Source organism: Condylura cristata, unplaced genomic scaffold (genome assembly GCF_000260355.1).
Source record: "Condylura cristata isolate star-nosed mole 26May11 unplaced genomic scaffold, ConCri1.0 scaffold00016, whole genome shotgun sequence".
In the NCBI taxonomy this organism is placed as follows: domain Eukaryota; kingdom Metazoa; phylum Chordata; class Mammalia; order Eulipotyphla; family Talpidae; genus Condylura; species Condylura cristata.
The window spans coordinates 10,674,427-10,699,930 of NW_004567117.1; the positions used below are offsets into that span (position 1 = coordinate 10,674,427).

The 25,504-nt window shown below is 34.6% G+C and overlaps 1 protein-coding gene across 1 annotated transcript in view; it reads left to right on the plus strand.

Moving 5' to 3' along the window:
* Window positions 1–25,504, plus strand: part of YES1 (YES proto-oncogene 1, Src family tyrosine kinase) — a 48,316-nt gene that overhangs the window by 19,936 nt on the left and 2,876 nt on the right. The window contains exons 2-11 of the mRNA XM_004683770.2: window positions 6,932–7,207; window positions 9,905–10,004; window positions 13,197–13,295; window positions 14,430–14,533; window positions 14,637–14,786; window positions 16,042–16,197; window positions 16,361–16,540; window positions 22,642–22,718; window positions 23,755–23,908; window positions 24,300–24,431. Coding sequence (XP_004683827.1) covers window positions 6,940–7,207; window positions 9,905–10,004; window positions 13,197–13,295; window positions 14,430–14,533; window positions 14,637–14,786; window positions 16,042–16,197; window positions 16,361–16,540; window positions 22,642–22,718; window positions 23,755–23,908; window positions 24,300–24,431 — 1,420 coding nt within the window. The 5' untranslated portion in view covers window positions 6,932–6,939. The remainder of the gene's footprint in view (window positions 1–6,931; window positions 7,208–9,904; window positions 10,005–13,196; window positions 13,296–14,429; window positions 14,534–14,636; window positions 14,787–16,041; window positions 16,198–16,360; window positions 16,541–22,641; window positions 22,719–23,754; window positions 23,909–24,299; window positions 24,432–25,504) is intronic.

Here is a 25,504-nt window from a genome sequence, read left to right on the forward strand (position 1 = left end):
TGAGGATTCAATTCTGATGGCAAGGGAAACAAATGGGAGTACATCAAACTAAAAAGCTTTTGTACCTTGAAAGAAAACACCACAAAAACAAAGAGGCAACCTGTAGACTGGGGGAAGATATTTATTTGCACACCACAGGCAAACAAGGGAGTAATTTCTAAAACATAAAGAATTCATACAACTCCCAACAAAAACAAGCAACCTAATAAATAGTACTAAGACTAAGACTTGTCCAAAGAACACATTCATGCAGCCTACAGGCATGTGAGAATATGCTTAATCACTTACTATAATGGAAATGCAAATCAGACCCACTGTGAGATGATACCACCTCACCCCTGTGAGAATGGCTTATATCAAAATTGGAAGAAACAAATGTTGGCAAGGATGTGGAGAAAAACACGTATCCACTTTTGGTGGACATACAAATAGGTACTGTCTATATGGAAAATGGTATTGACATTACTCAAAAAAAAAACAAAACCATTAGTACTACATATTTATCAAGAGTATGAAAATATTGAAATGAAAAGATTTGTGCTCTCCTGTATTCATGACTATTATAGAAATAGTCACAGGATATAATTGTAAGATTTAAAACTCCAACCAAACAATCCATAAGCATCTGAGAAGCAATTATTGATAACTTACATGAATTCACAACAGTCAAGTTAATGGAACCAGTCCAAATACCCAAAAACAGATGACTGGATAAAAAATTATGGAATATATACTCAATGGACTATTAGCCACTTAGAAAGATGAAATAATGTCTTTGGGGACAAAATTGATAGCTCTAAAGGTGATTATGCTAAGTGAAATAAGTAAAAAAAAAAAAGTTACCACATGGTTTCATTCACTTGTGGTATGTAAATAACCAAGAAAACAAGCTTGTCAAAGCACAACAAAAGTAATTCTTAGACTCTGAAGAATATACTAGTTACTATAGGGGAAGGGGGAGGAGGAAAAAAGGGGAAGGAAAGTAGTAAGATGCAGGTATTGGAACTTTGGTGGGGGGTTGTAGGTAAAACATATTCTCATGGAAGTGAGAAATGTTCTCCCAAAGTTATGTAAGTGATTGACAATAAAATTTGAGGAAAATTTAAAAACTAAAAACAAATTCCCTTTAAGGGGATTTTTTAAAAAATATATGCATTATTATAGAAATAGTCACAGGATATAATTGTAAGATTTAAAACTCCAACCAAACAATCCATAAGCATCTGAGAAGCAATTATTGATAACTTACATGAGTACTTGAAACTAGTATCTAATTTTTTACTGTAATTTGCATACCAGAAACCTGGACAAAGGATGGGGGAAGTAAGGTATAAAATTCTTAAGATGATAAAAATTCTTAATATAGATATTAAAATCAGCTTATTTCTTTAAGAGTTGACCAGATATGTACAGGGGCTCATGCCTAGTATTTTACAGTGCCTTTCTACATATAAGAGTGTCTTCAGTGATTGCCTGAAATAGCCAAAGATAATTAACTTTTACCTTTCATCTTCATAATTCAGATCTGTTCTATGTGGAATATAATTTTTTTTAAATTTTGGGTCTTTAAATTGTGTTTATTACTGTAACTTACAGCAATAGACTATTAGCATCCATAACAGTTCTTTACCTAATGTCCTTATAGACAGTCCTATGTTTAATTTCATTAAAGAAACCACAAGGAACCAACAGTCTTATTTACAGATTAATAGTATATCTAAAGTATAAAAAAAAGCTAGTAGAATGTTGAAGTCAGTCAGCATTTCAAGCTCAGTTTTCCACTGTTCACATTTTTCTATTTTCCTTTATTTAGGTTTTTATTTGCTTTTAAAAGACATAGTGCACGCCATTTTGTAGTTTGCTGTTTCCGCCTTTATATGTTTTTTGTTCTTTCAATGTCCCATCTATCCTTTGTGCTTCATACTAAAGGGAGAGGACTTCAAAACAAAAGCGGAAAATCATTAACTATGTTTATGGCCTATAGAGCTCCATGACCTATGGAAATTGATCATTTCATACCTTAAGATGTCTATAAATTTCTTTAGTGAGTCTTTTTAAAGGTTTAAAATGCCTGCATGTGAATTGGAGCCACTTGAGTAAAGTGCCGAACTAGGGCATTTTCCCCCTAGACACCATAGATTGTCACAACTGATTATTTATAGAATAATGTACATTTTTAATCATTTAAAAAGAAAGGGACAAGTGAGGAAGGTTAAAGGCACTGGGACTTTGGTCAGAAGTGAGTGAGGCATGTGCACAAGTGGAGGTGTAAAGTTGTACTCCTAAAACATACAGTATGTAAATGATGGGCAAATGAGGGAAAAGGAAATATGTTTAAAAGTTCAAAATTATGTTAAGTCATTTGAGAACTTTAAATCACTACTCTTGCTAATAGTAAGGTCACATGGTCATGGAGAGGGAAAGGATACTGTTTTCAAAGTTAGAGTTGTGTTGTAGGTAAAGCAGTAAAGCTGTTTGCCAGTAATGCCATCATGTTTGTAATATATTTTAAAGTATTAATATTTAATAACTTACCAAGCAACAGAAAATGTTCCATAAAGGTGATATGGGTAGTGGAAAAATACAGCAGAGATCTCAAAAGGTCTAGTTCCCTAGTTGTGTTCATTTTTAGCCCCATCTCCTTGAGGAACTGTAACTTAACCTTATGAAGCTTCAGGTTCTTCAGAAATAATATGCAGAGCATATACTTATTCTTTTTTCCTACTAACACATTAGGATTATTAGGGAATGAAATTTAAAAATAAAAAAGGTACCTTGTAAACATAAAGCTCCATGAAAGTACAAATATTTTTAAGACAGAATATCTTAACACATGCTGTCCAATGTTGTTATCTGCTAATGATTCCGCTACATAAAAAAAAAAAATTTCAGACCCTCCCTGGTGACACAGTTAAAGCACAGCACTAAGAAGCTAAGTCCACTTCAGTATGAGTTCAATCCCCAGCCCCGGAGGTGACCCACGTGACGCAGCAGACCTCTCCTGACCCACCCGCTGCTCCCCTCAGCAGTGTACTTTATAAGTCTGCCTATTCTGCTCCCCACTCTGTCTCTGGTGAATCCTCTCACCACCCCTTCATCTCTGGCCTGTACCCAGTTCTGTATGCATCCATAAATAAATCTTAAAAAAAAAATCCAAATTTGTTCCAGATCTACTAAACATCATTCCAAAGCAAGTTTTAATACAAGTAATTCTGATTTAAAAAAAAACAACATCTCAAATTAAGTTTAAAAACTTAAATGACTTGGCCCTCCCTGGTGGCGCAGCGGGTTAAAACACTGCACTGAGAAACTAAAGCCACTTCCTCATGAGTTCGATTCCCGCCTGCCCCGGAGGTGACCACATGGCGTGGCAGACCTCTCCTGACCCGCCCACTGCTCCCCTCAGCAGTGTACTTGTCGATCTGCCTGTTCTGCTCCCCGCTCTGTGTGTGGTGAATCCTCTCACCCTCCGCATCTCTGGCCTGTACCCCAGTTCTGTATGAATAAATAAATAAATCTTTAAAAAAAAAAAAAACTTAAATGACTTATGAAATTGGTGTTAGGAAATAGAAGTCCCACAAACATTTCTAATCCTCAGACTACGGATGATCCTCTTGGAGGTAAACAAATATTAGACAGATTTAGTCAGAATCGTGGTACAATTCAGAGATTTATTCTTTAAACAAAATGGATTATATAGAAATGTATTTTGATAGAATTAGTCAGAATCGTGGTACAATTCAGAGATTTATTCTTTAAACAAAATGGATTATATAGAAATGTATTTTAAATAGAAGGAAATAGAAAATCCTTGTGACTTAGGCTCAGTTCTTTCCTACTATTTTGGCCTTTCCCCTTCTTACCCTTTAATTTTGAATTTCAACATTGAATTACTGATGATTTTTAAAGACTTAATTTATTTATTTATGCGTACCAGAGCTGAGGTGCAGGCCAGAGGTGCAGGAGGTGAGAGGATTCACCAGAGAAAGAGTAGGGAGCAGAACTGGCGAATTGACTGAAATCCACTGCTTAGAGCAGCAGTGGGTGAGACAGGAGAGGTCTGCTGCATCAGGTGAGTTAGCTAGCTCCCTATCTCCTTGGCTGGGATCGAAGTCCTGTTACAGTGGCTGCTGATAGCTTTTTAGTACTAAGACTTAACCCTCTGTGCCACAGGGAGGCCCTGGACTACTTAAGGATTTTAGAAGCCTAAGTTTTACTGCCTGTCATGGTTTTTGTACATCTGGATACATCTACTTAAAAGACCAGGTATCCAAAATTCTACCCTCTGAATTTATAGATAATGTCTAATTTGCAATTTATTTTTTTATTTTTTTACTTCTACAATCCCAAGTCTATGTTTCAAAAGGTTAAGAGGTGGAAGTTGGAAAGCAAGTTGGAAAAATTATGGGCGTTAACCTGAAGTACCAAGTTAAGGAGTTGGGGTTTTATTCTTTAGGAATAAATAGAGTGCTGCTTTATAAAGATTACTGGACAGTCAACATGTTAGAATCTCTGAGTTGGATTAGAGGTGGAGAACGACTTATTGTCAGATTATGAGGCAGAGTTAATAGAAACATAATTAGATCTGAGGAAAAGCAGAGCAAACTTTCATTCAAAAAGTATAGAGAATGCATACAACAAAGACAACTTTAGAGAAATGAATAAATGAATATCAAACAGATATTCACAAAGTAGATACAGGAAGTAAATTGAAAAATTTAATACCTATTCATGATAAAAACTCTACACAAGCAAAGAATAAGAAAAATTTCCTCAGCCCGATGAAGGTCAACTACAACAAAATCTTATAGCTAATATACTTAATGGTGAATTCTTTCCCTCTTAAGATCAGGAACAAGGCAAAGATTTTTCTCTCTTGTCATTTCTATTCAGCATTGTACTGAAGGTAACAGTGCAATAAGGCAAGAACAAAAAGACGTATATACCTTGGTAAAGAGAAAAGCTCTTCATTTATACATGGGATCTTGAGTGTAGACAATCCTGTGGAATCAACAGTTTTAACTAATGTGAGATTAGTAGGGTCACAAGACACACTCAAATCTGTATATAGCTATCGTGTGTTATTAATAACTAAAGTAATGCCTTTACAATACTATTTATAATAGTTTCAAAAACATTGAAATGCCTAAATATAAATTTAACAAATATTGGACAAGACATATACACTGTAAGAGTCTGGCAAGATGACAGCAGAATAGATTACAGACTTCTAGACTTTTGTATTCCAATCTTAACATTTTGTTCCCAATTTTTAATTTTTCTCATTCTCTATCTTAATAATTTATTAGATAATAACTAATGCTTTATTTGCATAATTATTCTAATTTTAATTTTACTGCTATTGTAATCATCATGCTTGCTCTTCAAGTGATTGATCCTTTATGTATATTTACCTTTTCCAGTGAGATTTCCTTCATGTTTTCTTGCTTTTAGTTAGTACCATTTCTTTTTCGCTTAAGAAAACCCCCCTTAATATTTCTTGCAAATATCTTTAGTATTGATGAATTTAATACTTTAGATTTTGCTTGTCTGGGAAACTCATTAAAAGAATTTTCCAATACTAAGTGATGAAATGACTGTTTCGGGGCCTGGGAATACTATTACCATTAACTTATATGTAGAAAATTTTTAGTGTTTGCAGACTTAAAAAATATCATACCAAATAGGAGCATTCTACTTTCATATAGTAGGGAAAACCTGTAAAGTGACAGTTCCATACAAGTCTCCCCAAAAACACATTGTGGCTTTAAGTAAAAAGATAAGTTACCAATTGTGAAAAGTAATATTCATTATAACCATAAGTGAACAGGTGGAATTTTAGCAAGGAGAGCTCTGAAGAGAGCATCATGGACAAGTGGCACTTTTAGGAGGGGAAAAAAGCATGTAAAAATGGGAAAGCACAGGGCATATGTATTAGGAAATATGGTGTGTGTGTGTGTGCACGTGTGTGCATGCTTGCGTGCATGGGTGTGCGTGCACATGAGGAAATTGTAGGAAATAAAACTGGAAAGAGAGGGTCAGATTTGGTAAGCATAGAGATTATCAGTAGGTAAATTATAGAGCCTGCTCTGCCATTAATCACATATGGCTATTGGATACTTGAAATGTGCCTGGCCTGTATTGAGATGTGCTATAGATTTAAAATACACACCAGTTTTCTAAGACTTAGTACCAAAAAAGAATATATTGGGTCGTCAGAAAAGTCATGATGTATGTTTACTGTTTTTCAAGCAATAACATGTCATGACTTTTTCAACAACCCAATGTTTCATTAAAATTCTTATACTGATTGCATATATTTATTTTAGATATATTGGGTTAAATAAAGCATATTATTACAATTAATTTTACCCATTTCTTTTTATTTTAACATGGCTACTAGCATATTAAAGAACACGTGGTTCAGATTATAGTTGTGCTATATAGTGTTGGTATAGAGTGCAGTATTACTATCAGTTTTTGCTGGTTCCTCTATGTGCCATATTTTTCCAAAATCTTGTAATAAACTAAGGATATTAATCCTCATAGAAAACTATATAAAGTAGGTGATATTATTACCCTCATTTTTCAGGTAACTGAGGTACACAATGAGGTTAATCAGCACACCTGAAAATCACTCCACTAGTAAGTAGGAAGCCAGGATTCAAGCAGTCTTTTGGCTTCATGATGTCACTGGACCTTTAAAGGTAGTCGAGCTGTAGGATGATGTGACTGGAATGATGCCTTAGTAGTATGGTAATAAAGATAAGTGAGGGGAAGAGACTTCATTTCAGCTCTCCACTTTTTGCTTTATATTACTTTTTTTGCAGGAGAAAAATTCCCTGTTTAAAGTCAGTTTTTGAATTGCAGCTTTTAGAAGTATATCTTTTATGTTAAGTGTGTCTCAAAAATCGTTGTCTTCTCTTTATAGATTTGATAATGGGCTGCATTAAAAGTAAAGAGAATAAAAGTCCAGCCATTAAATACAGAACCGAAAACACTCCAGAACAGACACTTAATACAAGTGTCAGCCATTATGGAGCAGAACATACTGCAGTAGCACCATCATCTTCAACAAAGGGAACATCTGTTAATTTTAACAGTATTTCCATGACACCATTTGGAGGATCCTCAGGGGTGACACCGTTTGGAGGAGCATCTTCCTCATTCTCAGTGGTGCCAACTTCATATCCTGCTGGTTTAACAGGTGAGATTTAAACAGACAATTCAGTTGTTGGGTTGAGAATGTGACCTTAGGCATTACATACATAAGATTTGCCTGCTATAAGAAAAAATAAATTATGGGAGGACTTTTTAAAAGAATTTTATGTGGAAATTGAAGTCTCTGTATATGTGACTATTGTTCTTGGAAATTTGCTGATAATCTGGTAGTGTTGTGTACTGGCTTAACATCATTAGTTATTTCATTAATTAATTTTTCAAATAATTACTGAGAGCCAACTATATGGCTGGCACTGGGGATATTATATTTAGAGCCATATACCCCTCCGTCAAGAATGCTAACAACTTCTTAGAATTATGAAGTGCTATCCACTACTAAGGTATTATCAAAATTGTTTAAAAAAATTGTTTAATAAATGAATGTGTTAATGATAAAATAAATTATATATTTTCTGATTTAAAAAATATCATGAGACTCAGAAATTAGTTTAAATGATTTTCTCCCAGAATCACAGACAATAAGCAGATAAATCCAGATTTAATCTCTTATTCCATAACTCTATATATTATATTGTGATATCCTTTCAAAGAACAGCGGGAAGTGAAAGCTGACAAACTTCCCTGCAACCAGAAATACTCTTAAAAGTTAGGAACATTAAAAGAGGGAGAGTTCTTCTGTAAAAGGTTGCACATCAGAATGTTTTTTTTCTTGAGCAGCAAAACACAACTGATTTAAAAAACATAGAATGATATCCAGCATTCCTCAAGTCAGCAAGACCTCAGAGTTTCTTTGATCTCTCTCCTGCACCTCCTGGAATGTCTACTTTCTCTTTAAGATTGGCAGAATAATTGTCAGCATCAAATTGACACATATTGACGTGAAGCCAGTGAAGGTCAAAGAGGAATCTCCTCTATACACATGGACTATAAAATTGTCCCTTCAGTCTGCTCACAGTCTTTCCAATAATATTCATTTGTAGGAGTGATGGACTTCAAAGTTGTCACAATCCTCATTTCAACTCCCTGACTCTTAAATACTTCAGTAATAGATGGCTATTGTGGTATATCGGCGAACATCTAAATTATTTTCAGGAGTATATATTTGTGAAAGCTAGTAATCCAATAATTATTAAAATAAATATTGATACTTAAAAACATACTTTAGTTACCTGAAACAGTTTGCTTATATGAAATAGGCTGTTCATACTCATTTATTAACAAATATGGAGTGGTTTGTACCAGGTATAAAGGATTTTTTTTAAAAGATTTTAAATATTTATGCATACAAAGCTGGGGTATAGGCCAGAGGTGCAGGGGCAGTGAGAGGCGAGTGGGGAGCAGAACAGGCAGACTAATGAAGTACACTGTTGAGGGGAGCAGCAGGTGAGACAGGAGAGGTCTGCTGAACCTTGTGTATCACGCCCGGTCGGGGGGCGGGGCTGGGGGGGGGGTGTCAAGCTCTTCAGCGAAGCAGCCTGGCCAGCTTTGCAGTGCTGTGCATTAACCCACAGTGCTACCAGGGAGGGCCCTGGTATAAAGAGTTTTAAGCAAGAGAAGTTTCTGCCCTGATGGAATTTATATTACAATGTGAATAAACATCTAAACAGGAGAGTTATTAGATGCTATGAAAAGGCTAATCAATGGTGAAGGCCCATTAGATGATCAAGGAGAACCAACTTTAGGATAAATCATTTTCCTGAGGTTGACTATTGAGAATGTGAACAGCTGAGAAAAGAGATACGGGGGATGGAGGAGAACAACAATTGCCAAGTTTAAGAGGTACAGATGGACTTAGCTGTTTTGAGCACCAATCCAGTATGGACACAGGTTTGAATTGTATGGTATAGGTTTGGAAAGTCAGGGTTACTCAGGATTTTGTAGAGGAGCAAGACGTTGGATTTTATTCAAAGCAAAAAGAAGCCAACAAAGAGATTTAACAAAAGGATTTGCATGACTGAATTTCCTTTTTCAAAAAACTGAGTGCTTATTAGGGAAAGTTTTATGAATACAGGTTAGGAGAGAAGAATCAGCATCTTTGTTTTAGACTAATTTTAAGTTGTGAATGCTTGTTAGGCATTCAAGTAGAGATACTAAATAGTTAATTAATAAATGAGCAGACCTCAAGGGAGAAACCAAGTAAATGAAATAATCTGTTCTTTTTTTTAGTTTGCAGATAGTAGTTTGACTGTTTAATGTTCTAATATCTTAAGTATCTACACGTAATACCATATATGAATTATTTTTTGAACTTATAATTTATATCAGTCATACCATTTAATTTCTAAGAAAAATATACTGCTTTTTTTCTGTAAATGTTAAGTATAAATATCTTTTTAAACCCCTAGTTATTTCTGTTAATAAATAATCTAAGGATGAAAATGTTGATCCATTAAGAAATTAAGATAGTACCAATAATTGATAGTACTCATTAATGCTTTTTCTGGGAAGGAGTTGTTTTCAAGCCATAGGTATTGCTATGATGGGTCAAAATTAAATTTGTTTATGTTAGTCTGTAGCATTTCAGAATTTATAGAGTACAGAAGATTCATGAAAAGTCTAAAGAGGACATGTTTTTAACTTGAAAAATCACTACTCAAATCTCTAACTTTTAGAACAGATTCTGGAGACTAGGAAGAAAATATGTTTAAGCTTTGCTGGCAGTGTTGTTTTTGTTTTGTTAGTTATTCTATGGAATTTACTGTGGACTCTTTTGCTCCAATAGGTGGTGTTACTATATTTGTGGCCTTATATGATTATGAAGCTAGAACTACAGAAGACCTTTCATTTAAGAAGGGTGAAAGATTTCAAATAATTAACAATACGTAAGTGTTGTGAATTTTTTCTCTGAAGAAGAAATATTAATAGAATATTAATATGACTTTACATTGAAACCACTGAGTTAGAGGGTGAATCAGAGAAGAGTTTGGTAGGGCACGGGTTTGTGCCCATGTAGCTAGACGTGCATTTGGTTTCTTTAGAAACACAGAATAATATTCTTCTGTAGCCAGAAGTTATTCTACAGATTATGCTGCTGTGCTTCTATCATAAACAGTAGAGAGTTAAGAATGAAATTTGAGGGAATATATGCAAGTAAATGCATTACTTAAAAAAAAAAACTTTATAAAGAGAGTGTTAAGTTCCTAGTTATCTTAATATTACTTGATTTAAAGATTTATTTTCATAAAGAAAAAAACTAATCACTTCTCAGCCTTTTGACTAAGATCAAGTGAAGAAAAAAACTAAATAAAAGGAAAATGCCTAGGTGAGGAACACCCTTCAGTCCCAAACTGACCAAATGAAGTTGCTTTTTCATTATGCAGCTCTTAGAATTGTTTGCATTTAGTTGCCTATGATAGAAAATTCAATGCTTATTATGGAAAATAGATACCATAAACTCCTTAGCATGCATACCACCACTTTCTAACTCTTCAAAATACACATTTATGACCTGTTATGTTTCCTTCCATCCATGTACCCATTTGTTACCAATTGCTGTCCCAGAACACATGAAATATGCTGATATCTTTCTCTCTTAAAACTCCTCAGTAGCTACCATTTGCCATCAAAATAAAAGAAAGACAATAATAGAAAGCATTGTTCGGTGAGCTTCTTCCCCTTTCTCACTTAATCCACCATTCAGCCATATTGAATTACTTGCAGTTTTCTGAATACTCTAGGGTTTCTCACCTACTTTAAGCCTTCACACAGTTTCTTTTTTCTGAATTGTAATTTCTCGTTACTCCATTTTACCCTTTATCTGGTCATCCCTACTCATCCTTCAAAGTATATTTCCTGTGTCTTTTTTTCAGAGAAGCCTTTCTTGACATTCTTCTCACATCTGGCCTACTTCCTCTCTCCTGCTGGATTAGGAATCTTTTTTATGTATTTATGTAGGATCTGTGCAAACCTCAGTCATTGCTGCTATCAGTTTTGAATTATAATTCATCACCTGCTTATCATTATTTTTAGACCAGTGTTTCTCAGCCTAGAAAAGAATTACCCACAGGAAATTTGGCAATGTCTGGAGACATTTTGGTTATTATAGTGAAGGTACTACAACTTTTCTCCAGTAGGTAGAGACATCAGGAATATTGCTGAGTATCCTCCCTGCACCTGCCACACACAAACCACAAAGAATTATCCAGACCAAAGGTTGAGAATTCCTGCCCTAGACTGAATTTCTAGAGGTTTAGGACTGTCTTTTTACCTTTGCTTCCAACACATACTGTTATAAGCTGTCACTAGAGAAGTATTCAATAAAATGCAATGTTTTCAGTTTGCATATCTGAGAATATTTAATATAGATAACTGTATTAAAATATAGGAAATTTAAATACAGAATATTTAAACTAGGAAACTACAACCAACCAAGTGTATGAGTTTGTGAATATTTGAATTACTAAAGGATTTTCCATTTTATTTTCTAGAGAGCATATTCACTTCAAGCATTTACAGAATTTCAATTTAGACAAACTATTTTCAATACTAACTTTGCTAAAGCAGAATATACATTAAATCTTTAGTCGTAGAATCCATATATATATTTTCCTCATTAGAATGACTGATAACATTCACCAATTTCACATTAATTTTGGAAAATTCAGTGCTTATGTGCTACATACTACTTACAGTGATTTTAATGTCTATGGATAACATTTCTGTTTTGTTCCAGGAGTTCAAATATTTTCATTGTTATTGCTATTAATATTTTGGCTACAAAAGTTGTAAAAGTTCCTGGATATTTTCTTAAAATGACTGTAGAGGTCCCTCCCTGGTGGCGCAGCGGGTTAAAGCACAGCACTGAGAATCTAAAGCCGCTTCCGCATGAGTTCAATTCCCACCTGCCCCGGAGGTGATCACATGGTGTGGCAAACCTCTCCTGACCCGCCCGCTGCTCCCCTCAGCAGTGTACTTCATGGATCTGCCTGTTCTGCTCCCCACTCTGTCTCTGGTGAAGCCTCTCGCCGGCCCTGAGCCTCTGGCCTGTACCCCAGTTTTGTATGCACAAATAAATAAATCTTTTAAAAAAAATTAAAAAAAAATGACTGTAGAGGAACATTATAATTTCATATGCTATTAAAAAAGAAAAGTGGGGCCCTCCCTGGTGGCACAGCGGGTTAAAGCACAGCACTAAGAAGGTAAAGCCACTTCAGCATGTATTCGATCCCCTGCCCACATGGCACAGCAGACCTCTCCTGACCTGCCCACTGCTCCCCTCAGCAGTGTACTTCATCAGTTGGCCTGTTCTGTCCCCCACTCTCTCTGGTAAATCCTCTCTCTGCCCCTGCACCTCTGGCCTGTACCCCAGTTCTGTATGCATAAATAAATAAATCTTTTAAAAATGATAAACATTTCTCAATAAAGAGTGGAATACAACATAGAAGATTCCTTGGGGGGGGAGATGTTTTAATAATTGTAGTGAGGTAATATTGGTTTATAACACCGTATATGATTATTTAATATAGTTCAGATTTTTTTTTTAATTTATGCATACAAGAGCTGGAGTGTAGGCCAGAGGTGTGCGGGGTTTAGGGGGTGGCAAGAGGATACACCACAGATAGAGAGCAGAACAGGTCGATTGAAACAGGCTGCTGGGCAAGACACAAGAGGTCTGCTGCACCATGTGGGTCAGCTCCCTGGGTGGGGATCAAACTCATGCTGCAGTGGCTGCCTATAGCTTCATAGTGCTAAGACTTAACCCCTTGTGCCATCATGGAGGCCCTAGTTCAGATATTTTTATTTTAATATAGTTTACTGTTTTCAGGTTGAAAGAGTTATATAAAAAAGTATAATTGATTTTTTATTTGGAGCAGATATATGCAATTGTGCTTTCTCTTACAGCCTTATTCCCTTAATTTATGTAACTTATTTTTGAATATTATTGAGTTGATCAAATGACTGCATAAATAAAAAATGGAAGTAATACCTTTTATCTGCTTCAGGGACAATACTGCAATAGATCATATCTTGAGCATTAGTCTACCTTGTGGTAATTGTTGTTTTGTGTGTTTCAGGGAAGGAGACTGGTGGGAAGCAAGATCAATTGCTACAGGAAAGAGTGGCTATATCCCTAGCAATTATGTAGCCCCTGCAGATTCCATTCAGGCAGAAGAGTATGGCACAACTTCATATTTTATTAATTATTTTGATTTTTAAAATGTTTTAATGCATCTGCATAGCCACAACTTTATACACACACATTTACTTACCAGTCTTAATGTAGCTAATGTATCATATTAATAGATATTACTTGAAAATTAATAATTAATGTCTTAGTATTCACATATAGTAAGATCATAAATGAATCGGCATTAATAATATTGTTTGATGTCTATCTCTAGCCTTTATTTTAAAAGACTCTGAATAACTTTTTATATTCTGTAGTCTCTTATTTTAAAAATTTACCCTCAATTAACAGTATTACATCTGTGTTACTGTCCTGATGTAGGTGATTCCTCTGTGGTTACATAGGAACATATCATTCTCCTTTTGGAAATATACCCTGAAGTGTGTAGGGGTAATGATTCAGCATGTTTGCAAATTACTTTCAATCGCTTCAGAAGACAGTATACCCACACACTTACATGGAGGGAAAGAGAAAATAGGACAAAGTAAAATGTTAGTAATTAGAAGACCTGGATGGATGGTATATGGGAGTTCTATGCATTATTCTTGAAACTTGAAAAAGTTAAAGTTCATCTTTAACCATGTGTGACCTATTATGCTCGTTTAAACCAAATTTAACTGGCCCCCACAAATATTTCTAAATGCTTTTTCATTTGACACTTAGCATAGTTCTTGGCATATGTTAGGTGTGCATTCAGTGTTTGTTTGCTTTTATTATTGCATTCATTACTTTCTGTTTTGCTCTTTTGTCTTTCCCATTAATTTTTGATCTCCACAGTAGGTCTGTTTTTTTTATTAATAAAACTATATTAAATTAAACCCACTGTAATTAGGAGTTGCCAATAGTTTGAATATGGTTTACTTACATCTTATTGAACACAAATGATCATACTATTGCCACAGAACAACTAGGTTCTTCCTACTATAATTTTAATATTTCCACCTGTCACTGATAGAAAGGCTCTGTCATGCTGCCTTTGCTTCTCTAATATATTATTCCTGTGATTACCGGTTATAGTTTAATAAGAGACATGTTGAGTAGTTAATACATGGAAATACTGTGACAATAATATTTGTAATACTCTTATTTAATAAATAAAAATATTTCATTTTTTTTCTAGATGGTATTTTGGCAAAATGGGGAGAAAAGATGCTGAAAGATTACTTCTGAATCCTGGGAATCAACGAGGTATTTTCCTAGTAAGAGAAAGTGAAACTACTAAAGGTATGAGTTTTGTTACGCTAATATAATAACAAAAATTTCCTTCAGTATTTTGGGAAAGATAGTAAAAGTATTCATTTGCCCTCTTTCCTGCCCTACCCTCCAGGTGCTTATTCTCTCTCTATTCGTGACTGGGATGAGATAAGAGGTGACAATGTGAAACACTACAAAATTAGGAAACTTGACAATGGTGGATACTATATTACAACCAGAGCACAATTTGATACTTTACAAAAATTGGTAAAACACTATACAGGTATGTATTTCAGAGGCAAAAAACTATTTTATGGGGATAAAATCTATGTTGTCATATCTTTCTAGGTTTACCATGCTATTTTACACACAGTATGTGCTCAACAAATGTCTGTTGTATTCTAGTTTTAGAATGAGGAATAGGTAATACTTACGACCTGAATTGAGCTCTTGAATATGGTACAAATAGTTTCAGGAGTACTTACATCATAGTGGCACAGTGTTTACATTGGAATTCAATATCATAACTTTAAAATACCAAGATAGATTGTGAAAATAAATCTTAAAAGTATAAAAAATAAATATTTTGGTTCACTTACCAAGGAACTAAATACTTAAAAATCTATATTATATGTCCTTTGGGTTGCCTTTACCTGCATGGGCTGTAACACCTAAGACTTACTGAGGTATAACTCCAATGAAATTTGATTAAAAGATATATTTTTCTTTTCTTGGAAAATTAACCTGTAACAATTACTGATACTCTTTACTCTTTCTGGGATCATTGAAAAGTATTTGTGTCTTCTGTCCCAATAAACAATTTTTTAATCAGTGGTGTCCATTTACAAAATGTGTCTATTAAATCAACCATCAGTCTTGACATTGATCAGATGTGTTACCAAGAAGTGGCATCGTTTGTAATTGTACTTGTTAGAATGTGATTTTCTGTGGTCACTTGTAGAAAATGGGAGAGAGCATTGTCTTACTGGCAATAAGAAAGATTAGTTAAGCAGGACCACAAGTCAGGCCATTATGAATGTGTTAATCCCTTGTTTTCTGTCTCCATATTTAAAAATCAGCCCCCTAAAAGATGTATATACTTAATTTTTGATATGCCTTTTGTATTAGAGTTTATTAGAAATAACAATGATAGTATTTACTTTGGGAAAAATAAAAGCATGTTGATTAAAAGCAGAACTAACTTTGGAGTCGGCCATACGTATGGCTTGAATTTCATCTCCATTACTTACTCTCTAACCTTAAGAAAGCAGCTTAACGTTTTCTAAGACTTACAAAGATACTTGTGAAGTGCTGAGTTAGCACAGTAGCTGTTACATAATATTCAATAAGTGAATAACTTTTAAAATGTATTTATTTGTGTGCTTCTTTGCTTCTTGTTGTACAACTCTCTTTTTGTTTAGACTTTTAAGGTAAAACTGATAGAACATTATGTTTTTCTTTTAAGGCATTGAGATACTATCTATAATTTAATTTTGGTGAGTGATTTATTTTACATTGTAGTTTATTCATTTGCCTAGAACATGCTGATGGTCTGTGCCATAAATTAACAACTGTGTGTCCAACTGTGAAACCCCAGACTCAAGGTTTAGCAAAAGATGCCTGGGAAATCCCTCGAGAATCTTTGCGACTAGAGGTTAAACTAGGCCAAGGATGTTTTGGTGAAGTATGGATGGGTAAGAAATCTAAACCTTTGTTTTATGTCATTATTTAGCAATAGTTTAAAATCTCACGGGGTATGATAAAATATGTTGAAATATTTAAAGTAACATCTCATTGGTGTTTGGTATAGAAGTCTCTTAGTATAAATTAAAACAGTAAAGTGTGTTATTTCTCTAGGAACGTGGAATGGAACTACAAAAGTGGCCATAAAAACACTGAAACCAGGTACAATGATGCCAGAGGCTTTTCTTCAAGAGGCTCAGATAATGAAAAAACTAAGACACGATAAACTTGTTCCATTATATGCTGTTGTTTCTGAAGAGCCAATTTATATTGTCACTGAATTTATGTCAAAAGGTATGTGTGTATTAGTTACTCTTAGAGGAGTCATATTGATAATTAAAAAAAAATCATTTCTGTGTTTATGCATATAGATTTTTATTGTGTGGTGTTTTCTAATATAAGATAATTTTTGTAGACATTTGAAAAGAGAAAGTATGACATTTTGTTTAATGGAATAGTTAATGATTAGCTCTAAGTATACCAAAGGATAGTATAAAACCTAAAGGAAAATTAGACAAGGTGAATTTATTTTGAAAGTAAATAGTCTCTTCTTTTTGATTAAAGGAAGTTGAATAACTCAGAAAATTAAAAAGAAAAAACAGATATTTAAAACAATTCAATGAGAAAGATATTTATACCTTTAATATTAAAACAATTACCAGAAAAAAATAAAGAAAGTAATTTTTAACTTATTTCCATATAAATGTACTCAGGGATAACTAGAAACTTAATATTTCCACCAGCATTCTGTGGAATTTTTCTTTCTCCCAAGCCCCTGACCTGAAGATGGGATCTTTAGTAACAGGATTAGTTTGTACAAAGATACACTGCTCTCTTTTTCCTTTGTAAATGATCCCTCAAGAAAAGTCACCAAATATATTGACAGACCACATTTTTATTTTCCTTATTTTTATAACCTCTTTTAACAGCTCACCTAGCCCTGTTTAAAAAGGATGATTAATGTCTCTGTACAGGCATCCATCTTGACCAAAGATATAGTTCCACCTAGTGGTGACATAGACAACTACACAGCATACAAATGCTATAGAAAAATTTGACCCTCAGAAGGAACAGAAAAACCGAATTAGTAAGTAACATAGCCTATCAATCGACAGCCAAAACATACCTAATAGCCATAATTAGACAGCACCTTCTGCAAATGGTTGCCACATATCCCATTTCAGAGTGCAGAACAATAAAGGGAAGAGAAAACGAGAAAGTTTAAGTCAAGATATGATGAAATTAAGTATATAATGAAAGTAAAACTAATGGTCGTTTTAGTTTTATTCATTGATTCCAAGAATTAGTTAAGTGGGAGAATATGGTATAAGTCTTGTCAGATGAGGGTTAGGATTACTTCTACATGGGAGATGTGAAATACAGGAACACAGATGTGCCTTGTAGTTTTCAGATTCTGTAGTTCCCCATCTTAGTATTCACATAACTATCAATTGACCCTTTCTAATACATCCAAGTTAATTTCTTCATGTGTTTCCATATAAACCCACTTTTCTGGATGGATGAATGTCTTGTTTGCATGTTTTTTTTTTTCCACATTACTGGAATTTTTCTCTATCTTATAACCATTCCTTTAGCTATACTTTCTTCAGAGTGTATATAACTGTTAGAAGCCTTCCACTAAAATCCCAGCCTCATTATATCCTTTAATCTTTATAATCAGAGTACTCTAGGATAACAATCAAAATGTATTGATTGCTTACAATAACTACAAGACATTCTATTGTTTAGTGTATTAAAAAAGAAATATAGCCTCCCAAATAATTTACATTAAATTTGGAAAGAAATGGCTTACCTTCTGATTAGTTACTTTTAAAGTAAATAGCTCATTATAAACAAACAAGGTATATTCCAAAGCATGATGAATTTCCAGGTTTTTGACATATTCACTAAATATAAAGGAGATTAAGGAATAAATTGAGAAAATTTATTGAAAAGACAAGTTTTGAACTACCTTTTGTCAAGACTCTAAGGTATATTCACATACTGAATAAAGGTAAGAGTTTGGCTATTTTTTGCATAGATAAGCGGATATAAGGAGACAGGGGAACAACCATGGATTGTGAAAAGTTCAGAAGGTAACTAGCTGGAAATAAGCCTAGGCTTAGCAAGATATATGAAACCAACTTCAGGATTGCTTTGAGTTGATTTTACCAATTATTGATTACTTCTGTGCCAGAATTATGTGTGAGCCTCAGAGAGTTCATGAACTTTCTTTGAAGGTATATGTCAGTTTTTGCATACTTACATAAGTTTTTCTGGAAACAGAATCCATGGTTTTCATCAGATTCTGACATTAACACATAAACCATAAAAGACTGAAGCGTTAGGCTGATAAGAGAAAAGATATGTCAATGATAAAAATTCCAATCCTGCATTTCTATACTCTGCATCTTTGTACTACTTTAGCAGTTACCTATTGCACTGTTATGTTCTTAGTGTATTGATTATGGTGCCATATAAATTGATTCTACATCCCAAAACAAAGAATCATTTCTTTTGCTTGTTTCTATACACTCTGCTTTGCCATGTAGGGTATTATATATGAGTTAATCATTGTGTCTTGCAGGCTAAGAAAAAGAAATGTCCCTTCCTCTATTTAAGGACCAGTTCCTTTATCTGCATTTCTGCTCTTTCCTTGCATATAGAAAGAAAAACCTCCTTTGGTCCCAAAATACGCTTTTCACATATACTTTACTTTTTGCTTCCTTTCACAGTCAAGGTTTTTAGAAGAAAGGTTAATAATTCCTCTTTCTTCTTCCTAACCATCTTTTAAAAAGCTATTTGGGTTTAATATCAATAGTTTTTAGAGTATTTTTTTAGTTGGTGGACTATATCAAACCTACAAAGAATGATGTAACATCCTAATACCATGACCCTACTATCAGATTTAACTAATGTTTATATGTTGCCATATTTATTTCAGCTCTTTTTTAAATTGTGTTAAGACTAGTTTATAGCTCTGTGTAGGTGTTAGGAATACACTTTCTCAGTTCAGCAGTGACTTACATCTCACTGCATTTACCACAAAATGTCCACTCACCGTCCATTAACCACTGAGCCCACTTTACCCATTCCCTCCCTTCTTTGTCTTAGTTTAGTTGTTCACTTGTATTTTCTTCTTTATAATCCACAAGTGAATGAAATCAGACAGCATTTGTCTTTCTCCTTCTGACTTACTTCACTTGGTATATTCAAGCTTCTTCCATGTTGTCACATAGCACTTGGACTGTATCCCTACCTTGGCAGTTGTTGATAGTACTAGATTGAACATAGTGAGATATAGACCTAGATACATGACTCTTTTCAAATTAGGTTTTTTGTATTCTTCAGGTAAATACCCATAAGTAAGATTATTGGATCATATGGTAATTCTATTTTTAATTTTTTGAGTATTTCCCACAGTGGCTGTACTGGTTTACATTGCTACCACTAGTGGGAATGTGATGAGCCCACTTAATTCTATAACTATTCAAATTGATATAAAGTGAAATTTCATTGTGGTTTTGATTTGCTTTCCTTGATGATAAAGATTTAGTATCTTCTTTGGTAAAATGCCTATTTAGATCCTCTGCCCATTTTTAATTTGGTTGCTGCTTTTTGTTTTGTTTCAACATTATGTTCTTGACATTAATTTATATAGCTATGGGAAGAACTAATTCCTAAACTTAAAACTGTTAAGATTCTAGATGAATATAATTTTGTATGAGTATTATTTTCTTATCCCATCCCCAGTGTACCTTATAGTTTGTCACTTATAAATAAGGCTACAGTAAATATACCTGTTCTTTGCTTCCTTATATATAGTGCATTGGATGGCAACAGTAGTAGTATCAGCTGGAAATGCACACTCAGGGTGGGACCTATCAGTCTTCACTTTCCTACACTTTCTTCTATAATAATAGTCCATTGAGTGCTGGTGATACCTTTTATTATGTATCTCTAGAAATTACTCCTTTTCCCCTTTCCCCCAGTCTTAGATTTTAACATAATAACCTCTCCTACACTATTTGAACTTAACCTTTTATCCAGTTTTAGCCCAGTTTCACTTTGCATTTTTAGTGGAATTTTTAGCACAAAACCCCGCATATTGCTTCTTAGCATAAAACGTCATATCCAAAAGATAAGGACCTCTTAAGTACTGCTTTGTCCCGACTCTGTTTCTACAGCCACATTCTCATTAGTTCCATCTTTGGGCCCTGTGTTCTTGCATAGGAAGGACTATTTTCATTTCCTGAACTTAATATGCTATTTCATGTATTACTATTTTGTTCCTTCTGGAATTCCTTGTCCTTCCCCATACTTCTTTTAAAGGGCATCTCTGTGAAACCTTTCTTATTTTTCTATAGAATACACTGTATCCATTGTGTTTTACATCTGTTTTTTAATGACTTTTATAACACCCACTGTACAGTGTTTGTTTGCATATGCTTTCATATTAGATCAAGATCTTGTCAAGGACAGGAAATATCTTACTTGTCTTTATATTTTCTACACTTTTTACGTTCTTCACAGTAGACTCTTAGAAAATATTCAAAGGGGCAGAACAATGAACAAACACAATAACATGTTCCCCTGTGATAGACCAGAAAAATACATTCTCTGACTTTGAATCACTATAAGTGAAGAGACTAAGTCACAACTCTCACTATATAATTCTGTCAACATAGAAAGGGCTTTTTTAAATTCTGAAATACTTTTCAACTATAGACTAGTTCCAGAAATGGTACAAAGAATTCCATGTTTATTTCAGCCACATATGCCAGTTGTTAACTATATATGTGTATGTCTCTCTATGAATATATAAAATATGAGGATATTTTCATGAACCATTTGAGAATACATTGCTCTAATTACCATATTGCTTATATTTTTCTCTTAAAGATGAAGACATTATGGTTACAAAACTACAGTACAACGATCAGGAAATATAACATGTCTGCATGTTATATAATTAGTCCATATTCAGATTTCACCGGGCATCCCAGTGATGTCCTTACTTATTGCAGTTCCCCCCCACCCTTATTGCAGTTCCCCAACCCACCCACCCACCCAAGTAACAATTCCATGGTCATGGATTTCTTTTAGTCCTTTTATCTGCAGTAATCAGTCCCTCAGCTTTTTTTTTTTTTGTCTTTTATAACATTGTTATTTTTGAAGAAAACAGGACAGTTGTTTTATAAAATGGGTCTTAACTCTGGTTTATCTGATATTTTCTCTTGATCACATTCCAGTACACATAATTTTTAAGCCAGTAAAAGAAAAGCAACTATCCTTTCTGCTGTCACTCATGCCACTTTGTTATTCTATGATATGTGCTAAAATTGAGGAAAATGTAGTTGAACTAACACTTCCACGTCTACTCAGCCACCTAGATTTAGTGTAAAGTAGCCCTGCGATATTCCCAGTTTTCTGAACTCTTGATTCAGATTGATTTAAAAATATATAAGTATCTACTTAGCATAGATGATGAATCTAGGGGTGGGTGGGGAAGTCCCAAAAGAGTTCAGTAAGGCCCTGCACACTTACTGTCTCAATTCCCTCTCTTGAGGGCCCTGCTGCCTAGAACTGGTATGGGCAGAGTAGAGCAAGTTCCTTTGAGAAAACAGGCATTGCCCTGTAGTCCTTACCCTTGCCCCTGGAGGAGGAAGCTGCCTGGACTCACTCCGGGGGGAGAGGACAAAAGTGGTTTGTGTGTGTGTGTGTGTGTGTGTTTTTTTTTTTTAAAGATTTATTTATTTATTCATACAGAACTGGGGTACAGGCCAGAGGCTCAGGGGCGGTGAGAGGCTTCACCAGAGACAGAGTGGGGAGCAGAACAGGCAGATCGATGAAGTACACTGCTGAGGGGGCAGCGGGCAGGTCAGGAGAGGTCTGCCACGCCATTTGGATCACCTCCGGGATGGGAATCGAACTCATACTGAAGTGGCTTCAGATTCTCAGTGCTGTGCTTTAACCCGCTGCGCCACCAGGGAGGGCCTGTGTGTGTGTGTTTTAAGCTCTGAGTTATAAACAAGACATCTTTTACTGGGAAACACACACACACACAAACAACAAGAATCTAATACTACTACTAAATCAAAATTGGGACTGCTAATCTAGATCAAAGTGAGGAAGGAATGCTTATAATCTGGTGAAATTATCTCACCTCCTCCTTTTCTATATTTTTAGTAGAATTTTTAAAATTCCAATTTATAAAGTTCTACTGGAGTCTTAATGATAATCAAAAATTCCAAAGTTGCAAAAAATACTGAAGAATAAAATGTTGCAATTTTCTATTATGATGTAGTGATTTATTTCAAAGTGGGGGAATGTGTGTTTGAATCCTAATTTAAGATTTGCTTTGTTTTCCATGAATGCCTTGCTGTCTCTTATAGGGAGTTTATTAGATTTCCTGAAGGAGGGAGATGGAAAGTATTTGAAGCTCCCACAACTGGTTGATATGGCTGCTCAGGTACTTGTATTATTTATTTGTATATGTATTAATTTGAATTGAAAAACATAACATTAAAAAATATAAATAATGTTAGTGTAGAACACTGTTGTTTCTGGGATTTAATAGCACCACACTAACCAACTGAGCTAACCAGCCATCCATTTCTGATATTTCAGAGCTGGAGGCAACATTAAAGATAATCCAGTCTGATCTTCTTGTGTTATAGATAATGTAGTATAGATAATGTAGTATTTGAAGATCAGTGGTATCTAAAATTCATGTAACTCTTAATAGTATTAGATACAGCTAGGTAACTCTCAGCACAGTAATCTTATCATATGATCTTTCAGAAATATGTGCATTCACAAATGTAAAATGTGTTTATATTTCAACAAATTGTAGGATACTGATTACTATTCCAATGATATTAGAAATCTGAAGTTCCTACTGAATGAATTTTTAAATATAGATCAAAACAAGGCTCAGATGATAATAAAAATTACTGTCAGTTTTTGTTAAGTGTAAAAGCTATTAAAGATTTCTGTTAGGTATGTTTGATGTTCAAAGAACCTTTTATTGACTTTGAGTAAATATTCAAACGTCCACAGAATCTGGCAGTTTAGTAGAATTTTATACAAAGAAACTGTGCATGTGAGACTTTTGCATTTGCCAAGTTTAGTCCATGTTCCTGAGTTCAAGGGTCTTAGACACCCTGTGGTAAGGATCAACACCTATTTTTGTAAAGAACCAGCCAGGTAAATATTTTGGACATTGTAGACTACGTGTGTGTGTGTGTGTGTGTGTGTGTGTGTGTGTGTATAAAACATGCATACATATATCTCTGCATCCATATGTAAGATGTGCACGCATATACACACACACATATGTTGTTTATCTTCCTACTTACTCTTATTTCTTCCCTCCCTTCATTAAAATGCTATTTTTCCCATTATCTGTACGTCATCTCCTATCAAGATATGAATTTTCAGTGACCTCACTGAACCTTAACCATATTGTCTTCTCTTTACTTCCTTTTATAACACGTCTCTTCAAGATTGCTGATGGTATGGCATATATTGAAAGAATGAACTATATACATCGAGATCTTCGGGCTGCTAATATTCTTGTAGGAGAAAATCTTGTGTGCAAAATAGCAGATTTTGGTTTAGCAAGGTTAATTGAAGACAATGAATATACAGCAAGACAAGGTAAAACTTTTTTTTTAAAGATATATACATTTTTTTTTCTTTGTGGTACTGTTGGTTTACTAGACTATACATGATTTAGGGGTATAGGTTCATATTTCTTTAAGTGTATATTACCACAGCTACCACCAAAGTACCAATATTCTCTGTCATATTCCAGGGGCTCTCTCTCCCCTATCCCATTTGCTTTCCTCTAGTAGCTCACTTCTACAGTCAGAATTTTAGCATTTGATTTGGTTTAGTTTTGTCTGCTCCTTTTTTTCTTTCCTTATATTCCACAAATGAATGAAATCATCCAGTTTTTTCCTAGAGATAATGACAAAAATTAAGACTGCTTAATTATACAATTAGATTTTAAAAAACAATTTTAGCAAAATTACCAATACTGTTTTAGGAGCAAAATTTCCAATCAAATGGACAGCTCCCGAGGCTGCACTATATGGCCGATTTACAATCAAGTCTGATGTATGGTCATTTGGAATTCTACAGACAGAACTGGTAACAAAAGGCAGAGTGCCATATCCAGGTAAGTTTGCATGTTAGCTATGTCGATCCCATAAGTAACGTTAACTGGAGTTTATTAGAAACACATGTAAGGGGATGGGGCCACCTTTATTCTCTTTCTGTTTTTCCCTCTTTACTTGCCTTTTGATATTGGACAGCCTGTGAGAGTAACAGTTCCTAAGACAGGGCAAGCACAGGAGGTGTGCCCCACATTCACCATGGCTTTCTCCCTTAGAGCATTTTCCAAAGGGCTGTTTTGTTCTCTCAGATAGTAAGCTTATCTTAAAACCCTGGGTCATCTATTCCTCATGCCCCCCTCTACATCTGCCCCAAAGTAATTATGGGTGCGTGCTACTCTGATAACAGTATAAGCTACTGCTGTGGGTGGGAGGTTAACAAAAGACTAAAAAGAACTGAAATCCAAACAGATGGTATTAGATAAAGAAACTTTCAGGGAAATGACTTGATAGACTGTTAAATAAGTATTATATTTCCCGTCAGGACCAGAATCCTTTTCTCTTTCTTTTCTTTTTTCCTTCAAAGACTTATTTATTTATACATTCAAGAACTAGGGTACAGGCCAGAGGTGCTGGGGGGTGGAGGTGGTAAGAGGATTCACCAGAGAGAGTGGAGAGCAGAATAGGCAGATCTACCGAAACACACTGCTAAGGGGAACAAAGGGCAAGACAGGAGAGGTCTGTCACACCATGTGGGTCACCTCCCTGTCTGGAGGTCAAACTCATGCTGCAGTGGCTGCGGATTTCTTCATAGTGCTATACTTAACCCATTGTGCCACCAGGGAGGGCCCAGAATCCTTTTTTCTTAATTCCTATTAGAAAGTTATTATACTATCTTGCCCCTGTTTCTCATTCGCTCATGTTTTGTTTTATTAACTTTTGACATCAGAAAATATCAGTACCTCAGAGTACTTCCCCAAATTCTCATTAATCAAATGCAATTTGCTTTTGAAGATGTGTTAAAAACAAGTTTTAGGTGAAATTTAAAAATCAGACATATATGTAACACATAAGCATTCTTTTAAGTTCTTCACTAAATACTTTGACATTTAAAATGTACTTCATTCCGGCCCTCCCT